Genomic DNA, 24,311 nt, shown 5'->3' on the forward strand with positions numbered 1-24,311 from the left:
TTTGTCAAAGTTTTACATGTCACACTGAATCTTTGCAAACTTCTAAGGAAGTAGAGACGCTGTTGTGCTTTCTTCGTAATTGCACTTGTGTGCTGGGCCCAGGACAAATCCTCTGAAATAATAACATCAAGGAATTTTAAACTTCTGACCCTTTCTACCTCTGATACTCTGATGAGGACTGGCTCATGGACCTCCAGTTTCCATCTTCTGGAATCAATAATCAGCTCCCTGGTCTTGCTGACATTGAGTAAGAGGTTGCTGTTAACTTGAATACGTCAATGGAGCTGTGCTTAGCCACGCAGTCATAAGAGTAAAACAAGTAGGACAGGGCTAAATATACAGCTCTGTAGTGCACCTGTGCTTATGGAGACCATGGAGGAGATGATGTTCCCAATCCGAACCGACTCCAAATGAGGAAATAGAGGATCCAATTGCATGAGGAAGTATTGAGGCTAAGGTCTTGAAGATCAATGATTAGTTTTAAGGGGATGATGGTATTGAATGCTGAGCTGTAGCCGTTAAAGAACATCCTGATGTAAGGGTATTTGCTGTCCAGATGTTCCAGGGTTGCATATGGAGCCAATGAGTTGGCATCTGCTGTGGACCTGTTGCTCCGGTAGGCAAATTGAAGTGGTTTCAAGTCACTTCTTAGGCAGGAGTTAAGATGTTTCATCACCAACCTCTCAAAACACTTTGTCGCTGTGGATATAACTGCTACTGGATGATAGTCACTGAGGCAGGTTGCCACATTCTTCTTGGGTACCAGTATAGCTGAAACCTCAGTCTGCTGAAGTGAGAGGTTAAAGATCTCAGTCATCAGCACAGGTTTTTAATACTTGTCCAGGTACCCCGTCTGGGCTGGATGCTTTTTGTGGATGCTTCACCCTCTTGAAGGCTCACTCGATGGCCTTGGAGACTGAAATCATGATCATTGGGTCTGTGGGTGCTCTTTCCCTTTACCCTAAGTCTGTGCCCTCTAGTTTTATCTACCTCTAGATGAAAGTTTCCTTCAGTCTACCGTATTTCTACCCCTCAAAATTATGTACCTCAGATATCCCCTCTTAACCTTCCTCGCTCTAAGGAGAACAGACCCAGGTTTCTCCTGATCACTGAAACATTTCATTCCTGGTGAATTTCGCTGATTCGTCCTTTCTGCAGTGTGGTGACCAGAATTGCATATGGGTCTGGGGTTTATTAAGCTGCCACATAACATCCTTGTTCACAGTCTCACTCCATCCTGTGTATATATCCAACACAAAGACAGCTACTGCTTTATACCATTTCATCTTTTCCTTGGATAGCAGCCATGTTGTCTTGTATGCTAGTAATATGGTGCATGGAATAGGAGTAATACCCTTCTGACAAATTAGAACCATTTAGCCACGACTGTTGAAATTTCATTGTTGCTTTGAGAGAGCAGTAATTTTCCATTCAGTTGATTGTCATACTGTAGGTTAATTTTGTTTTATAGTTACATGTAAAACAATTTACAACATTACAACATTTACTACACTTCTCAAAGGGTGTAAAGCACTTTGTAGCATCTGTACAGCTTTCTGCAGATGCAAATTTGTCTCTTACACCAAATCTTTTCTGTTTTCACTCTCTGGTCTTTTGTGTCTCACTTTTCCCCTTGTTCTCTCTTTCGCTAGCCCCTTCTTTCTCTCTTGTATAAAAATCACAAATGCCGGAGATACTCTACAGAGCAGAGAAACACAGTTAATATCACAGGTCTGGACTCAGGCTTCATTTTGTCTTTACTTTTACCTCTCTTGCTTTTCGTGCTTTTGGATATGTTAGTTTCCTTTCCCTCTATCTTTGCTTTCTTTGTCTCGCTCTGACCTTCCCCACCCAGTTTTCATAATGCCAATTACACTGAGCACTAAGAAAAAGGAACAAAAGCAGATGGAAGTTAATTCTGATGTGCAATGTGATGAGTTTTGCAAAGACCATGAATGGTAGCATCCTTCGGAGTACTGGTGCATGGCTTTAATTATTGTTATATGTACAGAGGTAGAGTGCTGGGGGGGGGGGTGCTGTGCTGCATGCGACCCACACAGATCATTTCATTGTAAAATTGTTTTCAAGTAGTACAAAAGGAAATACTAACAGAATTGCAGAATAACGTGCTACAGTTATAGATAAAGTCCAGTGTAGGCACGCAATTAAAGTGCAAGGTCATGATGAAGTAAATTATGAGTTCAAGAGTCCAACTTATTGTGTATGAGTCCACTAGTCATATAACAACTGGAGAGAAGCTGGGCTTGAGCTGTCTTTTTCCTCTTCCTTTGCTCTTTCTGCCTCTTTTTTTTCATTTCCAGCTTTCATAAAATCAATTACTTTGGGCAATGTAAATAAAAGTAGAGGGAGGTTAATTCTGATGTGCAAGGGTGACTCATTTTGAGAGGACCAAAAGGATAGGAGAACATAAACCATGAATGATATGGCCCTTGAGAATCCTAAGGAGCAGAGGGGCCTTGGTGTACACAGCCAAGGATCCCAAGAGATGGCATGACAAGTGGTGAAGGCGGCAGTTGATATTCTTTCTTTATCTGGGACATAGACTATACATGTAAAATAGGTCACATTATAGAGCTTTAGGGTACAGAATCAGATTTATTATCAGTGACATTTGAGATGAAATTTGCTATTTTGGGGCAGCAGTACAGTGCAAAGTCATAAAATTGCTATAAATTGCGCAATAAAGAAAGAATGTAAAATAAAATGAATAACAAACTAGGGTTCATGGGTTTATGAGGGCTCAGGAGATGAAACTGTTCCCAACTCATTGAGTGTGTAGGTTTAGTGTAAGTAGTAGTAGGAGGTTCAAAAATTTATTTAATATCAGAATATGTATACAGTATACAACCTGGAATTCTTACTCTTGACAGACATCCACGAAACAAGAAACCCCACAGAACCAATGATAAAAACACCAAAACCCCAAAGCACCCATCCCTGCAATACACACAAAATGCTGGAGCATTTCACCAGGCAGGCACCATTTTTGTAAAAGAATAAACACTCAATGTTCCGGGCTGAGACCCTTCATCAGGACTTCTTTATACACCCTGATGAAGGGATTCTGTCCAAAACGTCTTCTTTACTCATTTCCATAGATACTGCTTGGCCTGCTGAGCTCCTGGAGCATTTTTTTGTAGCGTTGCTTGGACATCCAGCATCTGCGGATTTTCTTGTGTTTGCCCTCCCCCACCCTTTACACAAGCAGCAGCCCCTCCTGCGCCAGCAGGAGCACCGACCCTTCCCCCAACCATGCCAACAAAGCAGAAGCCCAAAGAGTCCCTGATCCAGAATCTATCAGAAGGGATTTGCAGAGGTGTTTTTTTTCTTGCCCAGAGTGTAATGGGTAGCTGGAGCTCACTGCCTGAGGGAGAGGGGACAAGAGGGTTGAGAGCTTCAAATGCCTAGGTGTGACTAGACCAATACGTGGTTATACCGTCAGAGATACCGCAGCCAATGAGGTTGGGATTCTAAACTCCACATATCAATCAGTAACTTTGAACAGTACATTGCTAACTGTTGATTGATATGTAGGAGCGAGTCTGAGACTTCAACAGGTACCCAGGCGATGTGCTGTTGATCTCATTGTCCCAGTATGGCTTTTCTTCAACAACTGAGAATGTTGCTACCTCTGCTGTTTTGCCTTATCCCAGTGACCGAGCAAACACCTTCGTGAGTATAAGAGATCAGTAGTCATTCTGAATCTCTGGGTAGTGTTTCGTAGTTTGTTTGGAGTAAGTTTTCTAAGTGCATTTGCCCAAGTGGTGGCAAAATATGTTTAGCTAAACCACGGAGATCCATTCTGTAATCGAACATAGAAACTTTTCTACGGATTTCTGTCCTTGGGCAACACAATGGAATGCGGCAATGGTTTGATTCCGCGTTAAACGGAACAGCAGCGCCCTGCTGCCTCTATTGACGACGAACCAATCCCTCTCGGTGTTTGTATTTGCCAGCTCAGGGACGGGACCATTAGCCCATCGAGTCCGAGGTTACCCTCTGGAATGCTCGCCGGTGTTTGCGCGGTTCTCGCCATTTCCGCAACAACAGGGATAAGTTACACCATGTCCTGAATTGTCGAGTGAAGTGAATGAGGGATGAGCCCCACCTCACTGGCAGTGCTATGTGCAGTTACGGTCATCGTGCAGTAGGAAGGAAGTGGTTGCGCTGGAGTGAATGCAGACGAAATTTACCAGGATATTGCCTAGACTGAAGAATTAGATCATAGAACATAAGAGTAGAATCAGGTCATTCGGCCCATCGAATTTCTTCACTATTTCATCGTGGCTCCCCTTAACCTTTCATGCCTTGACCTGTCAACCTCCGCCTTAAATACGCTTCCATAACCGCCTGTGGCAACGAATTCCACAGATTCACCACCCTCTGCCTGAAGAAATTCCTGATTATCTCCGTTCTAAATGGACGCCCCTTTATTCTGAGGCTGTGCCCTCTAGTCCAAGACACCCCCACCACGGGAAACATCCTCTCCACATCCATTATATCTTCCAACATTCAGTGGGGTTCAATAAGATCCCCTTTCGTTCTTCTGAATTCCAACGGAACGAAGTTCATGTTTTTTTAGAATGAGGGGACCAAAACTGTTCTCAATATTCCAAGTGAGGCCTCTTCAGTGCCTTATAATGCGTCTGTGTTGCCTACATCCTTGCTTTATATTCTAGTCCTCGGCACGAATGTCACTTTGCACCTCGGATTTTTGTGTTTCCCCGTTCAAAAACGACTCTGTTTTTATTCCTCCTACCAAAGTGCGTGACTTCCCGACGCGGTATTCCATCTGCCACTGCACTGACCATTCTCCTGATTTGTCTAAAATCTGCATCGACCATTCTCCTGATTTGTCTAAAATCATTCTGCAGCCTCCCCGCTTCCTTGCTTCCTCACCCCTACCTGCCTCTCAAAGCTATCTTCGTATTGTTATTCAAGTTAAGGGAAGAGATTGCACAGGCCGGGTTTGTTTTCCCTGGAGAGTAGGAGGCCGAGGCTATGGATGTCAGATTATGAGCGGGATAGTTAGGTAGATAGACACGGAAAACCTACAGCACACTACAGGCCCTTCAGCCTACAAAGCTGTGCCGAACATGTCCCTACCTCAGAATCACCTAGGCTTTACCCACAGCCCTCTATTTTTCTAAGCTCCATGTACCTATCCAGGAGCCTCTTAAAAGACCCTACCGTTTCCGCCTCCACCACCACCGGCAGCCCAAAGATATTTACTTTTTGTCCATGTGGAAGTGTTCGAGAAAGATGCTTCAAAGGTACAATTTAATGTCAGAGAAATGTATACAGTACACACCCTGAAATGCTTTTTCTTCGCAACCATCCACGAAGACAGAGGAGTGCCCCAAAGAATGAACACCAGTTAAATGTTAGAACGCCGAAGTCACCCTGCCTCCTGCGCGTAAGCGACAGCGGTGTTAATTTAAAATGAAAGGGAAGAATCTTAGCGGGGATTTGAGGGGGATTTTTTTTCATCGATTGTATGGTTGGGGTCTGGAACTCACTGCCTGAGGGGGTGGAATCTGTGTTGGCATCTGGACAAATCCTTTTCGTTCAGTTGCCAAAGCAGGTAAATAGGATTACGAGTCTGGAGGCAACGAACGCCCGATTTCTGCACAACCCTCACCTACGTTCAGGAGACCGGTGGGGTCGCTTCACCGGTTGCTGCGGGGCCCAGGGCATCAACTGTGTGGTGGACTTGATTCGCTGTGGCATTTCTAGTTCGCGGGAGAAAACCCTGCCGTGACCAGGGGGAGGCCTGTCGCGTAGATAGGCACAACAGACAGCGTGTTTCAGCGCTTTCGTACTCCTGAGATTCCACCCCTGTTTAATACTCTCACTTTGAGCCGTTGGCATTTATTGGGACAAAGGACGGGGTCAACAGAGGGTTTATTTAGCGGAAGCTCGGGTTGTTGATGCTCTCCGCCCTTTCAGCTGCTTATTGTGAAACTCCATTCCCTGTTTGAAACAAACTTCACCACACAGGCAGGCTTATCCAGTTATCCACAACACTAGTGCCCCCACAAGCCTGTGCTCTCAGCCTCGTCTGCTCAAACTCTATTCACTAGTTTGCAGATGACACCGCGTAGCGGGCCATATATCGAATGAGGCAGAGTACAGGAAGGAGATAGTCCAGTGACATGACCTCTGACAGCCTTTCCTTTGGTGTCGGTTAAACAACAGAGCTGCTTACTGACTTCAGGAACGGGATGGTGCATCTGCTTCTTTACATCTATGGTGCTGAGGTCGATGGTATTGTTCCTAGGAGTGAACATTGTCAATAGTCTTTCCTGACCCAAATACGTTGATGGCATACTAGCTGCGTGGACCAACCATTGCTCTGAGCAGGAAATTTTTAGGCGGCCTGAAAATTGCAGGCCATTTAATTTTTTTTTTGTAATGTGCATACTATGAATGTTCAGAATGAAAACTGAAAAATCATATTCTTTTGATTTTATTTATTAATGGAAGCTTATAATGAAATACAATAAAACAGAAAATCTTTCACATTTCGTATACTTTTTTTTTCCTGGTCTGTCTTTATTGCAAATCCATTGTCCAAAGAACACTGTCCAGATTAATTTCACATCCAGATGAAAGATATGTCTTAATCCTCATTAAATTATCCAAGTGTTCCACCTAGTCTGTTTCTGGAATTACATTTGATTGAATTCATTCGCAAACTAGAAGTTTGAAATTTTTGAACAATGTCAACAAGTTCTTCAAATTCTTTGTTTCTAAGCATGTAGTTCAACATATCAGTCAATGTCTCAACTGAACCTGTCTTAACTTTCTCAGAAGCAACACATTTGAAATATTGCTGCAATATTTTTGAGGCAATGCTTTCATGGTAGTTTGTAATAGGAGCTGAGTCAGCAGGCCAGTGGCTCATCAACAGTAAGCTACCGACTTCCATTCTGTGTTTATTGTTACAATTTGTAACAATGTTCTCATGTGAAATACTAACAATGTAAATATATTGAAGCTCTAAACTGTTTCAAAGTAAAGGTTGTGGCATGTTTATTTTACAAAAAAGTTATGGATTATATTCATTAACACAATTACAAGGTATTTCACAATTATTTTAACATTATATAAAAAAATTCCAGTTACATGGCAATAAAGGCTATGTGCTGGGGAGCATTTCAGTTACTGCGTGGCTGCACATCCATGCAGCTCAGAGGGAAGAGTGATGGCATTGCCAACAGAGCACACCAGCTCTTCTACTTCCGCAGGACGATAGAGAAACTTGGCATGCCCCTGGCAACCCTCACCAATTTTTAAAGATGAGCCATAGAAAGTGGACTATCAGGATGCATGACGGCTTTGTATGACAACAGCTCAAGAAACTGGAGAGAGTTGTGAACAATGGAAACCAGGCTCCACTCCCTGGACTCGGTCGACACTTCTAGCTGCTTCAGAATTAAGGACCTCTTTTATCCTGCAGTTATAAGATTATTGAATGTTGCCCTTGTATGATAAGATGAGTTCTTGATCTGACAATCAAGCTCGTTATGACCTTGATCCGACCGTCTACCTGCACTGCACTGTAAAACTTTATTCTGCACTCCATTGTTGTTTTGCCTAGCACTACTTCAATACACTGTTACCATGAATCAGTCTGTATGCAAGACACGTTTTTCACTGTATCTCAGTACAGTGTCAATAATAAACCAATCTACCAATTTGTTGCAGTATCCTAAAGGGATACAGAGAGACAAGGATGCCCAGGGAAGAGTTGGCTGCTATTAATGGCCTGATTAACCAAGCGATGCTTGTGTGGCCAAAAGTAGAGGAGCACAGATATCCAGTCGGCTTGTGGCACCAGAGATGATTGCAGAAAGAAGGTAGATTTGAAAATGAAGCTCAGAGATTGTGAATGGGGAGGTTGCAAGACCTATTATCCCTGCGGGACAGAAGCAGCCTTTCTAACAAGGGTACAGATGCTTTCCATGGTGAATCTGTAACAGTCACTAAGGGTCAATGGGGACATGCTGAATTTTGTTAGCCTTCTGACGAAGTAGAGGGGCTAGTGAGTATTATTGGCCATGTAGCCTGTTTACTGTCCTGTAACTTGAATCAAGTTGAGAGGTACAGCTTATTTGCCTGTAGGTCTGGAATAAAACTCTTGAATGTTTTACCCAGCTACCTGATTACAGCACCGAGTATCATCCACGTTGGGGTCCCAGAGAGTATCAGCTTACAGTTACATGGTGCGGAGACCCCTGTCAATTTTCAGGTTTATTGCTATGACATCATCAGATACAAGAGATGTTCCGATGTCATCTACTTTACACTGAATGCAGGAAATGGTTATCGTGAAGTTAAGACCCTAACGGTGAGTATTTTACGAATGAAAAGTTCGCTACTCCCAATCTGTCTCCCCTCCCCCACCACTAGTTATGCCTGTATGGAAATTTGCCCTCCCAGAACTCTGAAATCACAACCCCAAAATTTCAAGATTTGGCATAAAACTCACTGTCAGAATTCCTGTGAGGAAAAAGTAAGTAAAAGCACACAAACTTGTCTTTAGCTCTCATTTCCTGATGCATGCCTGGAAATGACTTTGTCAAAGTGCATTCATGCACTGCTACATTGATTCAAAGTCTAAGTCGAGATTATTGCTACATGCATAAGTAGATGTACAGTATGCACAGGTGCAATGACAAACTTGCAACAGGATAGCAGGCGCATGGAGTCATAGGCTGCACCTCCATCTGTTTCACCCCTCCTGTGTCATTGAATGTTCAATAAAAGTGCTGGGAACACTCAGGAGGTCAGGCAGCATCTGTGCAGACGACTGTACTCCCTCAGCCTTATTCTCTCCTGGAACACCAACAGCAGTAGACTACTTGCCTATGGCTGGGAATATGAATAGAGTCACATGGCATGAAAGCAGGCCATTCGGCCCAGCTGTCTATACTAACCAAGATGCCCCATTCAAGATAGTTCTGTTTGTCTGCATTTATCCATAACTTTCTAAACATTTTTATATCTGTCCAACTATCTTTTAAAAGTTGTTATTGTACCTGCCGCAACTGCTTCCTCTGGAAACTCATTCCACCTTCATACCACCTTCTACGTAAAAAAAAAAGTTGTGCTTCAAATTTCTCTTAAATCTTTTCGTTTTCACCTTATGCTGAAGGTCAGCATGCCAAAAGCATTCTTTCCACCATGTCTACCTGTTTCTTCACTTTCATCGAACCATATACATGAACTCCAGGATTTCTCAATTCTACCACTCAGCCGAGGTTGCTGCCATTCACTGTGAGAGTCCAATCGGGTTTTGACTTTGCACTTATCCAAGTTGAAGTCCATCTAACATTCCTTGGCCCACTTACCCAGCTCGTTTAAACCCCTGTGATTCAGCCAAACTTGTTAATCTTGACTTTGTTTAAACTGATTACTACCCCACCTTGCCACCACCTCACATCCCTTCTCTATCCCCAACAGGTGGCCCAGAAGTCTATCAAAGAGCTACGGCTATGGCGACGGCGAAGGCAATATGTCTACCTGGTAGCAGAGAGCAAGCTCTTTGCACGGAGAAAGTTGGTGCCCCTCAAACTGTCCAGTAAGAGGGGGTATATCTTCATTCAAACAGACAAGCCCATTTACACCCCCAACCAGGATGGTGAGTGCTGTGATGCAGGAGGTCTCACTTGGAGCCTGTCATGGGTGGGTGGGCATGCTAATCCCACAGACTCCTGGAAGGAGGGCAGTGGTTCCTCCACACCTGAATCTTCCACAGGGCAGTGGCAGACCCCGAGCCTGACCGCCCATGGACAGAATGTTCCCCACTTGTTGAGTCCTGGAGTCTGTTGGGTGTAGGTGTGACTGCATACACTGCTGGAGGGAAGGTCCAAGCCTGCGGTCAGGGTGGGGAAAGCTATGGGTTCCAGGCTGAGTCTAAGGAATGGGGGGGGGGGCGCAGAATTTAGGCACACAGTTGCATGCACGAACTCATGCAATGACATGCATGAATGTGCACACACACTCACTCTGACACTCTCTCTCTCACACACACACACACACACACACACACACACACACACTCACACTCACACTCATACACACACACAGAGACTCACATGCATACAGACTCATACACACACACAAACTCATATACACACACACACAGACTCATACACACACACACACATATACACACACACACACACACACACACAGACTCATGTACACACACACGCTTGCTCTGTGTACACACATGTACTAACACATGCACATGCATTAACCCACATACATACTAACTCTTAAAGCCATACTAGACACACACTAACCCACGAACATATACTGACGCACACACACTACCTCACACATTCTCTCTCACTCTCACACACTCTGTCTCACACACACTCTCACAATCTCTCTCACTCTCTCTCTCACTCACTCTCATTCTCTCTCTCATTCTCTCTCTCTCACTCTCACATTCACACTCACTCTCACACTCACACTCTCTCTCACTCTCTCTCTCTCTCATTCACACTCTCACAGTCTCACTCTCTCACTCTCTCTCACGCTTTCTCTTGTGCTCTCTCTCGTGCTCTCTCTCTCACTCACTCTCACACACTCATCCTCACACTGTCACTCTCTCTCACTCTCTCTCTCATTCACTCTCTCTCTCACTCACTCTCACTCACTCTCGCACTCTGACACTCTCACTCTCTCTCACTCTCTCTCTCTCTCACGCTCTTTCTCGTGCTCTCTCTTTCTCTCATGCTTTCTCTTTCTCTCTCGCACTCTCTCTTTCACACTCTCTCTCACACTCACTGGTACACGTTCTCTCTCACTCTCTCTCACACTATAAACATTGTGTGTATCTGTATAGTAAGTGTGTTTTTATTGGATATTGTGAGTGTAACCACATGAGTACATGAACATTCCATATGCTTAATTCTGTGCAAGTGGTTCCTGTGCTCCCTTTAGACCCAGTGAGACCCCATTTCTGCTCTCCCTATAAACTCAACTCGTTCAATGGAAAATTTATCATCCGACAGTGCAACATTTAAAATAAGAGTAAATTAAAAGTATCATTGGTGTATGCATTTATTAGCATCCAAGCATTCGGAACATCAGCCATCCAAAGAGTGCCTGATTATCGGTTTTATTTCAGCTAGCATCCCTCAATGTTTTTAATCCAGATACGTTTTTGACAGCTAATAATGGTTGAGGTTTAATACCACAGGAGAAGGATACACTTTAAAAAGTAGGGAGTAATTAGAAAAGATTCCTGACTGGTGTGTGTAATCCTTTGCAGTGCAGTACCGGATTTTTACTCTGGATCACTACATGAGACCAGTGAATGAATCGCTGAAGGTCTCTATCTATGTGAGTAGCCTGTTAATCTTGACCCTGCCCGGGGTCGATTTTACCCTCCTTTGCTTGAGCATCTGGAGAAATTATTTTCTGTGGCTGGAGTAACATACCTCCTTTAACACTTCTGGATTGGTGCTGTTCCAGAACTCTAGAGGCGTGGAGCTGAGGACCGTCGAGTGGATGTCCAACAAACTGAAGCAGTATCAGACCAAAATCCCAGATAACGAGGAGTAAGTAGCCAAAGCGGCTGTAGCTCTGCCCGCATGAAGCATTCAGTATTTAGCATATAGACACAGCCACCCCTCCCACAGTGAGACACTCCCTCATCACTACCCCTCCTACAGTGACACTCCTTCAATAACATCCCTCCTACAATGTGGTTTCCCCTGACTACTGCCCCCTCCCATAGTGACACTCCCTCAGTACTGTCCCTCCCACAGTGACCCCCCCTCAGTACTGCCCCTCCCTCAGTGTGACTCTCCCACTCTCCCTTCGTACTGTCCCCACACAGTGTGACCCCCCCCAGTGTGACCCTCCCTCAGTGTGACTGTCCCACTTTCTCTTAGCACTGTCCCCACACAGTGTGACCCTCCCTCAGTACTGCCCCTCCCTCAGTGTGACTCTCCCACTCTCCCTTAGCACTGTCCCCACACAGTGTGACCCCTCCTCAGTGCTGCCCCTCCCTCAGTGTGACTCTCCCACTCTCCCTTCGTACTGTCCCCACACAGTGTGACACCCCCTCAGTGCGGCCCCTCCCTCAGTGTGACTGTCCCACTCTCCCTTCGCACTGTCCCCACACAGTGTGACCCCCCCAAGTACTGCCCCTCCCTCAGTGTGACCCTCCCTCAGTGTGACTGTCCCACTCTCCCTTAGCACTGTCCCCACACAGTGTGACCCTCCCTCAGTACTGCCCCTCCCTCAGTGTGACTCTCCTTCAGTGCTGCCCCTCCCTTAGTACTGCCCCTCCCTCAGTGTGACTCTCCCACTCTCTCTTCGTACTGTCCCCACACAGTGTGACCCCCCCCCCCCCAGTGCCACACCTCCCTCAGCACTGTTGCTTCCACAATCTGGCACTCTCTCAGTACTGCCCCCCTCGAGTACAGCACTTCCTCAGCAACCCCTCCCACACAGTGTGACACTTTCACATACTGCCCTTCTCATAGTGTTGCACTCCCTCAGTATAATGAGGATATTACTTGCGATGTCCTCTTCCTGTAGCTGGGGAAAACAAAGCACCAAGGTTCTCCATGGGGAAAGCTGCCCCTGTCCGAAAAGCAAAGGCTCGGTCCACGACTGAGAGTCGAAGGATAACAAATACCAGAGGGACGAGCAGGCAGAGCACTATCTCTGCATATCACAGTCACAGAGAAACACAGCACAGAAATAGATCCTTCATCCCATCCTGTCCATGTTGAACCATTTAAACTGCCTACTCACATCGACCTGTCAGATGCCTGCAGGATGGCATTTCAGAGCAGCTTGTGCTCCAGCCTACTAGAGAAAGGCTATCTTAGATTGGGTGTTGTATAATAACCCAGATTTTATTAGTCAGCGTAACATAAAGGAACCCTTAGGAGGCAGTGATCATAATATGATTGAATTCATACTGCAATTTGAGAGGGAGAAGCATAAGTCACATGCGTCAGTATTGCGATGGAATAAAGGGAATTGCAGAGGCATGAGAGAGGAGCTTGCCCAGGTGGATTGGAGGGCGATACTGGCAGGGATGACAGCAGAGCAGAGGTGCCTGAAGTTTCTGGGAATAGTTCACAAAGTGCAGGATAGATATGTCCCACAGGAGAAGAAGTTCACAAATGGCAAGGGTAGGCAACTGTGGATGACAAGGGAAGTTATGGACTGCATAAAGGCCAAGGAAAGGGCATATGAGGTAGCAAAAGTGAGTGGGAAGGTGGATGATTGGGAAACTTAAAATCCAACAAAAGGCAACTAAAAAGCTATAAGAACGTAAAAGATGGAATATGAGAGCAAACCAGCCAATAATATAAAGCAGGATGCTAAAAGCTTTTTTCAGTTATTTAAAGAGTAAAAGGGAGGTGAGAGTTGATGCTGGACCACTGGAAAATGATGCTGGTGAGGTAGTAATGTGGGCAAAGAAATGACAAATTAACTTATTAAGTACTTTGCTTCAGTCTTTACTGTGGAAGACACTAGCAGTGTGCCAGAGGTCTGTGAGTGTCAGGGAGCAGAGGTGAGAATTGCTATTACAAGGGAAAAACTGCTAGGCAAACTGGAAGGTCTTAAGGTGGATGAGTCACCTGGATCAGATGCACTGCATCCCAGAGTCCTGACAGAAGTTGCTGAAGAAATAACACATGCATTGGTCATGATCTTTCAAGAATTACTTGATTATGGCATGGTCCTGGAGGACAGGAAAATTACGAACATCACTCCACACTTTAAGAATGGAGGAAGACAAAAGAGAAGAAAGTTTAGACCAGTCAGCATAACCTCAGTGGTTGGGAAAGTGTTGGAGTCCATTATTAAGGACGAGGTTTCAGGATACTTGGAGACTATTGATAAATTAAGTCATAGTCTGCATGGTTTCTGCAAAGAGAAATGTTGCTTGGTAAATCTGTAAAATTCTTCAAGGAAGTAACAAGCAGGTTGGACAAAAGAAAGGTAGTGGACGTAATTTACTTAGATTTTCAGAAGGCATTTGCTAAGGTGCCTCACATGAAGCTGCTTAACAAGATAAAATCCTATGGTGTTACAGGAAAGATACTGGCATGGATAGAGGAATGGCTGACAGGCAGGAGGCAGCAAGTGGGAATAAAGGAAGCCTTTTCTGGTTGGCTGCCAGTGACTAGTGGTGTTCCTCAGGGGTCAGTATTGAGACCGCTACTTTTCACATTGTTGGTTAATGATTTAGATTGTGGAATTGATGGTTTTGTGGCAAAGGTTGCGGATGATATGAACATAGGTGGAAGGGTAGGAAGTGCTGAGGAGGTAATGCGGTTGCAGCAGGACTTAGGCAAATTGAAAGAATGGGTAAAAATGTGGCAGGTGGAATACAATGTTGGAAAGTGTATGATAATGCATTTTAGTAAAAGGAACAATAGTGCAGACCATTATCTAAATGGGGAGAAAATTCAAACATTAGAGGTGCAAGACTCCCAGTAGGTTAATTTACAGGTTGAGTCTGTGGTAAAGGAGACAAATGCAATGTTGGCATTTATTTTAAGGGGTCTAGAATATAAAAGCAAGGAGATAATGCTGAGGCTTTATAAGACACTAGTCAGGCCGCATTTAGAATATTGTCAACAGTTTTGGGCCCCATATCTGAGAAAGAATGTATTATCATTGGAGAGAATCCAGAGGAGGTTCACAAGGATGATTCTGAGAATGAAGGGGTTAACATATGAGGAACGTTTGGCAGCTTTGGGCCTGTATCTACTGGAATTTAGAATAATGTGTGGGGATCTGATTGGAACCTACTGAATGTTGAAAGGACTGGATATGGTAGACATAGAGAGGATTTTTTCCCTGGAGGGGGTATTAGAACAAGAGGGCACAGCCTCAAAATTGAGGGGTGACCTTTTAGAACAGAAGTAAGGAGAAATTTTTTCAGCCAAAGAATGGTGAATCTGTGGAATGCTCTGCCACGGACTGCGGTGGAGGCCAAGTCCGTGGATATATTTAAAGTGGAAGTTGATAGATTCCTGATTGGTCAGGGCATCAAGGGATTTGGTGAGAGGGCAGGTACATGGGGTTGAATAGGATCCAGATCCAGCCATGATGAAATGGCAGAGTGCACTCGATGGGCTGAATGGCCTAATTCTCATCCACGTCTTATGGTCTTTTGGATCTGCACACGGAACATAGCCCTCCGTACCCCTACCATCCATGTACCTATCCAAACTTCTCTTAAATGTTGAAATTGAGCTTGCATGCAATTCTTGTGTCGGCAGCTCTTTCCACCCTCTTCGTGAACAGATTTGCCCTCATGTTCCCTTAAATTTTTCACCTTTCACTCTGAATTCATGACCTCTACTTGTAGTCTTAACCAACCTGAGGGGAAAAAGCCTGTGTGTGGAGTTCAGGAAGCAATTGTTGATGTTCCCTCTGCCCCCAATTTTCTTTCCTTCTCCTGGTTTTATCCACCCTCTATCCTCACATTTCATCCTCTTCCTCCTCCCTCCTCCCCCCTGCTGCTCCCACCCTCATCTTTCTGGTTCCACCTGCCATACACCCCATTGTCACTTCGTTCACTTCTTTGAGTACAACACTGGTAGCCCTTTGCATTCCTGCTATCTCCAACATTCACCATCTTTTCTCTACCTGCCTCATCTATCACCCACCTGCCTCTGTCTCCTGACGTGGCATCACCACCCCCACTACCTGTCTCAATCTGCTGGCCCCCCTTTTACCCCTCCGCCCTCCTCAGTCCACCAATCACCTCGGGCTCCTGTCTCACCACACCCTCTCTTCTTCATACTGCGATCTCCCTTCTTCCCGCCCGATCCTGATGCAGTTCTTGACCCAAACCATCGACAGTGGCTCCCCCCCCCCACCCCACAGATGCTGCCTGACCAGCTGAGTTCCTCGTTATTGTTCGTTATTCCATCTCCGACAACTTATCATCCCCCACTTAGCCACACACAATAGGCAGTTTGCAACTGCCAGTTAACCAACAGAATGGCACGTCTTTGGGATGTGGGAGGAGAGCCATGAAACCCCAGGGAGAACTTGCAAACACCACTTAGACAGCATTGGATGTACAGCATCTAGGTGTGTGGCGGTCAGCTGTGCCTCCTCACAGTTATGAAACTGTAGAGTACAGGATTAAAGGATTGGCTTTATTTGTCAAATGTACATCGAAACATACAGTGAAAGGTTTCAAAGGTACATTTAATGTCGGAGAAATGTATACAACATACATCCTGAAATTCTTTTTCTTCACAAGCATCCAGAAAAACAGAGGACTGCTCCAAACAATGAATGACGGTGAAATGTTAGAACCCCAAAGGCCCCCGCAACTCCCTTCTTTCACACGTAAGCAGCAGCAAAGCAACGATCCCCCTTCCCCCACCAGCAAAAAAGCATCAGCACCCCCCCACTGAGCACTCAAGCGTGCAGCCAAGCATCAGTAACAGTATCCCAAAGGCTACTCTTTCACCTAGTATTTGACATACCACAGGCTCTCTCTCTCCCTCTCTCTCTCCCTAATAAGGGAGAAAGAGGTGTCCCCGTTTCACAGCGAGATGGGAGACATAACAAACAACTCGCTGATTTGCGATGTTGAAAGTCTGTGGCGTCGCTTTTTCTGAGCTCTATGCCGAAAGAACTCGGGTCTCTGGGCACACAGTCAGCAGCCAGCTTGCTGCTTTCAATCTTCCGTGTGCTCGCACGACATGCTAGGTTCCTGTGGAGGCAGCGACCTCGAGTCCGCCCGCGTCCAGAGCCACGTAATCCCGAAACCCTGAAGGCGCAGTGATCTTCTAGGCCGCGCCCGTGGTACATTGAATAACGGCCAGTCGTGAGACACCAAGAGCGGGTCCAATTTTCGCAAAGAACCAAAGCTAGTGTGTAGCTTCGGGTCAGGGTCTTCAAAAGAACCCTGAAAGGGGAAAACAGAGATAGTAAAGATAGAAAGAGAGCTGTTTCTGAAGATGCAGGCAAAGGAGTCACTGTTAGGAGTCACAAAAACGTGTACTTTTTGCGTCAAATCTCCTTGAGTCAGTGAGAATTGTGCTGGGCAGCCAGCAAGTGTTGCCGGGCTTCCAGTGCCAACGTAGCATGCCCACACCTCACTAAATAACCGCACGTCTTTGGATTGTGGGAGGAACTGCAGCAAGCCGGCATGGCCATTGGGAGAATGCAGAAAGTCCTGCCAGGCAGTGCTGGGAATCGAATCCCGATGGCTGCTGTTGTAAAATGACATGCTAACTGCTCTGCTGCTAAAAGCTCTTTGCCACATCATATCCATGCCAAACATTTTGCTCGTCTATATTAATCCCATTTACCAGCACTGCAACCGTACCCTTCTGTTCCTTGTCTATTTAAGTGTCTGTCTCAATGTCTCAAATGTCCCAGTGGGGTTTTGCTAGCAGGTAAGCTCCTCTGCTCAATGTTCCTCTGTCTGCTTCCTTTCAAGACCAGGAACATGGCGAATTGAGGCCCAGTTTGCGGATGCACCCATGTCCAAAGTGACGGCACAGTTTGAAGTGAAGGAATTTGGTGAGTGCTTGGTGTGACTCTGCCAGTTCGTGCTCGCTCAATAAGCAGCGTGAAACATTGTTCATTCTCAATGCCATGAGAAGCAAACTTGTTTATTACTGTCATAGTAATGAGGTGCAATGAAATAACCTTTCTGTTGCCTGCTCTTCATGCAGATCATTCTAGCACATCAGTGCACTGAAGTCACACAAAGGGAAAGCAATGCACCTATGCAGAATATATACTCAGTGGCCACTTTATTGGATACCTCCTTTGCCTAAAACAGTGCTCACTCAGTGTATGTTTGTGGTCATCTACTGGAGCCCAACCAGCTGAATGTTGTGCATTCAGAGATGTTCCAATATTGTAGTGTGTAGTTATTTGAGCTACTGTCGCCTTCCTATCAGCTTAAACTGGTCTGGCTATTCTCATCTGACCTCCCTCACCAACAAGGTGTTTCCACTCACAGAACTGGATGTTTTTTTTTTTCTAAGCCATTCCCTTTAAACTCTAAAGATTGTTATGCCTGAAAATCCCAGGAGATTAGCAGTTTCTGAGATGCTCAAATCACCTCATCTGGCACCAACAATCACAATGATCAATTTTCTTGCCCATTCTGATGTGTGGTCTGGACAACAGCCGAAGCTCTTAACATGTCTGCATGCTTTTATACATTGTGTTGCTGCCACATGATTGGCTGATTAGATATTTGCATTAGTAAGCAGGTCTACATGTGTACCTGAGAAATTGCAAGATGGACAATAAGGTACAAGGACTATGATGAGCAAGGCTGAGAGCTCAAGATTCCACCTTATTACACTAAGAGACATTTCATAGTGTTATAACGGCAGGATAGGAGCCATTCTTGAGGTTGTTCGTGTGTTCTTTCAGGCTTTTGCCTGGTGGAAAATGGAAGAAATGAGAATGACCGGGGTGGGTGGGGTCCTTCGTTGTGGTGGCTGTTTTGCTGAGGCGGCAAGAGTTGTGGGCAGGACCCATGGAGGAGAAGTTGGTTTCTGTGATGTGCTGAGCCGAGCACACAACTCTGCAGTTTCTTGTGGTGATGGGCAGAGCAGTTGTCATGCACCCAGGAACGATGCTTTCTATGGTGCATCTGTAAGAGCTGCCTAGGGTTAATCGGGGCATGCCGAATCTCTTTGGTCTCTTGAGGAAGTCTGAAGGGGAGGGCCACCCTAGACCTCCGGTTCTTTCTAGTGAAGGGACCTTCCACATCTTTGTTGTGGAAAGAAGGAAAAGTCTGTGGTGTAGCAGCTGGAGCCGCTGCCTCCTGGCTCTGGATACCTGGTTTTGATCCCACCCTCCGGTGATGTCTGTGCTTGCAGTTTGCATGCTCTCCTTGTGACTGTGTGGGTTTCCCCCACTTGCTCCAATTTCTTCCCCACCTCTCAAAGACATGTGGGTTGGTAGGTTAATTATTGCTCTAAATTCACCCCCGTACATTGGTGAGCGATGGAATTTGGCGGTTGGGTGGGGGAGTCAATGTGGGGAGAATAAAGATGGAAGACATGTAAGTGGGTGGATTGATGTTCAGCCTGGACTTGATGGTCTGAAGGGCCTGTTTTCATGCTGTATCTCTCTGTAACTCTGACAGCATTACATTACCAGTCTGTCACACCTTTTTTATGCTGTGGGAGGATACCGGAGCACCCAGGGAAATCCACACAGTCACGTGGAGAATGTGTAAACCCCACACATCGACAGTGCCGGGAGCTGGGATCGAACCTGGATCTCTGGAGCCGTGAGGCAACTGCTCTACCCACTGCACCACTGTGCTGCTCTTCCTCTTCCTTTTCCCTTCCCAAGTCTGATCAAGGTGATTCTAAGCAAAGTACTACAGTTGTTTGGCAATTTCTTCAACTCTAACCAAGATGGACGGAACCAATAATGATAAGACGAATCCTTTGCTACTCTGGCCTCCAGGAGGACCACGACCTTGTCGTAGTGTTTGGGGGCTTGCGTGCCTCAATGACCCGGAGAGCGATGTTGTCTGGAGTCAGGGCTTTATGCTTTGTCTCTTGGTAGGGTCACTCATGCCATACAGGTCAAAGGATAGAAGTCAGAATAAGAGTGAACCCCTGGTCCTCCAGGTACAGGGGTTGAGTTCAGGGCTAACAACCCTAAAACAAATTTGTTACAGAAACAGTAATAAAAAATCCTTCTGTACTTGTGAGTGACACAAATGTAGGGTTGGGGTTAGATGACCAGTATGTAAGTAAGTTTGCAACACTGGCAAATATTTGCGGAGGCCAAAATCAAACAGACAGCAAGATAAGGGACTATTTTGTACTGTTATATCAGTGTATGGAAGATAAGATGATAAATGTTGCGACGGCACTCATCCGGCCAATCCGCCTTATTCCCATATGCTTCCTCGTCACCACCAGAGACTCTGCCAATAATAGTTGTGTCATCGGTGATGGTGTTTGCACTATGCCTTGCCATACAGTCACGAGTGTAGACAGAGTAGTGCAGCATGCTAAGCACGCATTCTTTAGGTGCCCCTGTGTTGATTGTCAGCAAGGAGGAGATGTGGTTCCTGATCTGTGTTGACTGTAATCTCCTGATATGGAGGATGAAGATCCAGTTGCAAAGGGAGGTACAGAGGCCCAGGTTTTGAAGCTTGTTGATCAGTACTGAGGTGACGATAGTGATGACAATAGGCTTTGCATGCATAGCAGATGATTTTCTTGCATGCCATTTATTGGTTGAAATGTAACCATGTTTCTCTTGTAGTTCTCCCCAGGTTCGATGTCAAGGTCCAGGCGAATGAAATGTTCTATCTTGTGACAAGGGAGAGATTTGAATTCAGAATCACGGCAAAGTAAGTGTGAAATGGGTTCAGAGGTGGTGTATGTTCTTTCTGTGAGATATGGGATCTCCAGTCTCCCTGATAACTACATCTGCAAGAAGTGCATCCAACTGCAGCTCCTTAGAGACTGCGTTAAGGAACTGGAGCTGCAGCTGGATGACCTTCAGCTCATATTGGAAAATGAGGTGGCGATGGATAGGGAGTTGCAGAGGGCAGGTATCTGGGTGACTGTCAGGAGAGGGAGAGGTAACAGGCAGCCAGTGCAGACCACCCTTGTGGCCATTCCCCTCAATAATAAGTACAAAGTTCAAAGTAAATTTTATTAACAAAGTACATATGCCACCATCCACACATCCTGTGGTTCATTTTCTTGTGGTTATACTCAGCAAATCTATAGAATATTAACTATATTAGGATCAATGAAATTTCATCTAGAGTACAGAAGACAACAAACTGTGGAAATGCAAATATAAGGCAATAAATAACGAGAACAGGAGATGATGAGATAAGGAGTCATTGAAAGTGAGACCGTTGGTTGTGGGAACATTTCAGTGATGGGACAAGTGAAGTTGAATGTAGTTATCCCTTTTTGTTCAAGAGCCTGGTGGTTGAGGGGTGGTAACTGTTCTTGAACCTGGTGATGTGAGTCCTGAGGCTCTTGTACCTTCTACCTGATGGCAGCAGTGAGAAGAGAGCCTGACCTGGGTGGTGGGGATCCCTGATGATGGGTGCTGCTTTCCTATTTCCTTTCCTATGGTCGAGAGGCTTTACTCGTAATGTACTGGGCCAAATCCACTAGTTTTTGTAGGATTTTCCATTCAAAGTCATGGTGTTTCCATTGCAGACTGTAAAACAGCCAGTCAATATACTCTCCGCTACACACCAGTCTGTTAAAGTTCAAAGGTCCAAAGGTCCAATTTAATGTCAGAGAAATTTATACAATATACATCCTGAAACATTTCATCTTCACAAACGTCCCAAAAGCAGAGAAGTGCCCCAAAAGATGGATGACAGTTAAACATAAGAACCCCAAAGCCGGCCCAGCTCCACCCCCCTGCATGGAAGCGGCAGTAAGCAACAATATCCCTCTCCCCACCGGCAAAAAAAAGCATTGGCACTGCCACTGGGCACTCAAGCGTGAGCAAAGCAATAGCAAAGACACAGACTTGTAGTTACTCCAAAGACTTTGCATTTCACCCGACATTCGACATACCACAGGCTCTCTCCCTAATAAGGGAGAAGGAGGTGTCTCTGTTTTTCCCAGCGAGTGGGCAGACATAACAAACAACTCACTGGTTTGTGATGTTAAAAGTCTGTATGTCGCTTTTCTCAAGCTCTGTGTCTGAAGATCTGAGGGATCCCGGGTCTTCAGGCACACAGCGGTAGATTTTCTGACTCCCCCGACAACGCACGGGTCTCTTGCTGTGACACCGACCCTTGATCTGCCCGTCTCCAGAGCCCCGAGATCTTAGGCTTCTGAATCCGAGCTGGACTCTCAGGCCCAATCCTTGGCGTGCCGAACAACGGCCAATCCTGAAACCCCGAGAACGGGTCCCATTCCTGCAAAGAACCAAAATCAGCGCGTAGCTCCAGGTCAGGGTCTTCAATAGAACCCTGAAAGGAAAAAAATAAAGATATTGAAGGTGGAAATAGAGCTGTTTCCAAAGGTGTAAGCAAAGCCATCGCCGTTTAGCGCCATCTTAACTTTGTTCCGCTTTAGATGTCATGCTGAATCTCTGGAAACTCCTGAAGAAATAGAGCACTCCTGTGGTTTCTTTACAATTGCACTTGTGTGCTGTGCCCAGTACAGGTCCACTGAAATAATAACACCTAAGAATTTAAAGTTGCTAACCCTCTCCACATCTGATCCTTTGGTTTGCCTCTCCTGAAGTCTATAATCAGTTCCTGGGTCTTGCTGCCATTGAGTGAGAGGTTGTTATTGGAGGTTGTTGCTGTTATTATCACTCAGACAGATTCTCAATCTCTCTCCTACATGCTGATTCATCACCACCTTTGATCTGGCCCACAACAGTGGTGTCATCAGCAAATTTGTATATGGCCACACAGTCATAGGTGTAAAGCGAGTAGAGCAGGGGGCTAAGGCACGGCATTCAAAGTGAGGAGGAAGAACATCAGAAAGTGGTGGTAGATAAAATATAGATTGATACTACGACATAGGTTGGAAAAGGAAGGTGTTCCTGAAGTGAGAATATAAGGAGTTAGGTAGAAAGCTGAAAAGCAGGATTGTCAGGATGGTATTCACAGATTGCTGCCTGTGCCATGTGCCATTGACCTGGCAGATGAATGTGTGGCTGAGGAATTAGTGCAGGGGGAAGAGTTTCAGATTTATAGATCATTGGGATCTCTTCTGGAAAAGGTTTGACCCGTACAAAAGGGATGGTTTACTGCTGAATCCGAGGGGAGCCAACATCCTTGCAGGCAGGTTTGTTGGAGCTGTTGGGAGGGTTTAAACTAATTTGCCAGAGGAATGAGAACCGGGAGTGTTAGGATGGGGCATTTGGTATTCAACTGGATGCAGTGTGTAGTGAGGCTGTGAGGATGGATGATAGGGCAAAATTGTATTCAGTGGGATGACTCCAATTTTAACAGTGGGCAGAAATCAAAAAGGGTTACGAATACAGGACTAGAGTTATTATGTTTGTATGCATGCATTATACGGAATAAGATAGATGATCTTGTGGCGTAGTTAGAGATTGTATGATGTTGTGGACATTTATCTCCGACTCATGGCTGAAAGAAGATCATGGTTGGGAGCTTAACATCCAAGGATACACATTGTATTGAAAGGATGGGTGGGGGGTGGCTCTATTGGTTAAAAATGAAATCAATTCCTTGGAATGAGGTGACATAGGATTAGAAGACGTAGAATCCTTGTGGATAGAGTTAAGAAACTGCAAGGGTAAAAAGACCCTGATGGAAGTCATATGTAGCCCTCTAAACAGTAGCCAGGATGTGAGCTACAGATTACAATGGGAGATAGAAAAGGCAGATAAAAGGGCAATGTTGTTATAATCAAGGGGGGTTTCAATATGTTGTAGACTGGGAAAATTCAGTTGGTGCTGGATCCCAACAGAGGGAATTTGTAGAATGCCTGTGAGATAGCTTTGTAGAGCAGCTTGTGGTTGAGCCCACTAGGGAAATGCAATTCTGGAATGGATGTTATGTAATGACCCAGATTTTATTAGGAAGCTTAAGGTAAAGGAACCCTTAGGAAGCAATGATCATAATGTGAAAGAATTTGCCCTACAGTTTGAGAAGGATCAGATCAAATCAAATGTATCAGTATTACATTGGAGCAAAGGAAATTGCAGAGGCATGAGAGAGGAGTTGGCCAAAGTTGAGAGGAAGGGGACACTAGCAGGGATGATGGCAGAACAGCAATGGCTGTTGTTTATGGGGGAGATTCAGAAATTGCAGGAAAGAAAGGTGAAGAAGTATTCTAAAGAGAGGATGAGGCAACCGTGGCTGACAAAGGAAATCAAAGACTGCATAAAAGCAAAAGAGGGGGTCTATGATATAGCAAAAGTTAGGGGGGATGTAGAGGATTGGGAAGCTTATAAAAAACAACAACAGAAGTCAACAAAAAAAAAAACAAAGAGTAAAAGAAAGATGAAAGTGGATATGGGACCACTGGAAGGTGATGCTGGAGAAGTAATAATAGGGGACAAAGAAATGGCAGAAAAACGAATTGAATTGAATTGACTTTATTTCTTACATCCTTCACATACACGAGGAGTAAAAATCTTTATGTTACGTCTCTGTTTAAATGTGCCATGTGAAATCATAGTAATTTATAATAAATAGAACAGTCAATGTAACATAGAAATACACTCAAACCAGCATGAGTTAATCATTCTGATGGCCTGGTGGAAGAAGCTGTCCCGGAGCCTGTTGGTCCTGGCTTTTATGCAGT

At 45.2% G+C, this 24,311-nt stretch overlaps 1 protein-coding gene across 1 annotated transcript in view; it reads left to right on the top strand.

Moving 5' to 3' along the window:
• Positions 1-3,571: 3,571 nt before the first annotated feature.
• Positions 3,572-24,311, top strand: part of LOC140198092 (complement C4-A-like) — a 145,562-nt gene continuing 124,822 nt past the window's right edge. Inside the window, exons 1-7 of the mRNA XM_072258982.1 lie at positions 3,572-3,693; positions 8,182-8,374; positions 9,490-9,667; positions 11,312-11,382; positions 11,515-11,600; positions 17,486-17,568; positions 20,302-20,389. Of these exons, the coding sequence (XP_072115083.1) occupies positions 3,617-3,693; positions 8,182-8,374; positions 9,490-9,667; positions 11,312-11,382; positions 11,515-11,600; positions 17,486-17,568; positions 20,302-20,389 (776 nt within the window). The 5' untranslated portion in view covers positions 3,572-3,616. The remainder of the gene's footprint in view (positions 3,694-8,181; positions 8,375-9,489; positions 9,668-11,311; positions 11,383-11,514; positions 11,601-17,485; positions 17,569-20,301; positions 20,390-24,311) is intronic.

Source organism: Mobula birostris, chromosome 5 (genome assembly GCF_030028105.1).
Source record: "Mobula birostris isolate sMobBir1 chromosome 5, sMobBir1.hap1, whole genome shotgun sequence".
Taxonomy (NCBI): Eukaryota; Metazoa; Chordata; class Chondrichthyes; order Myliobatiformes; family Myliobatidae; genus Mobula; species Mobula birostris.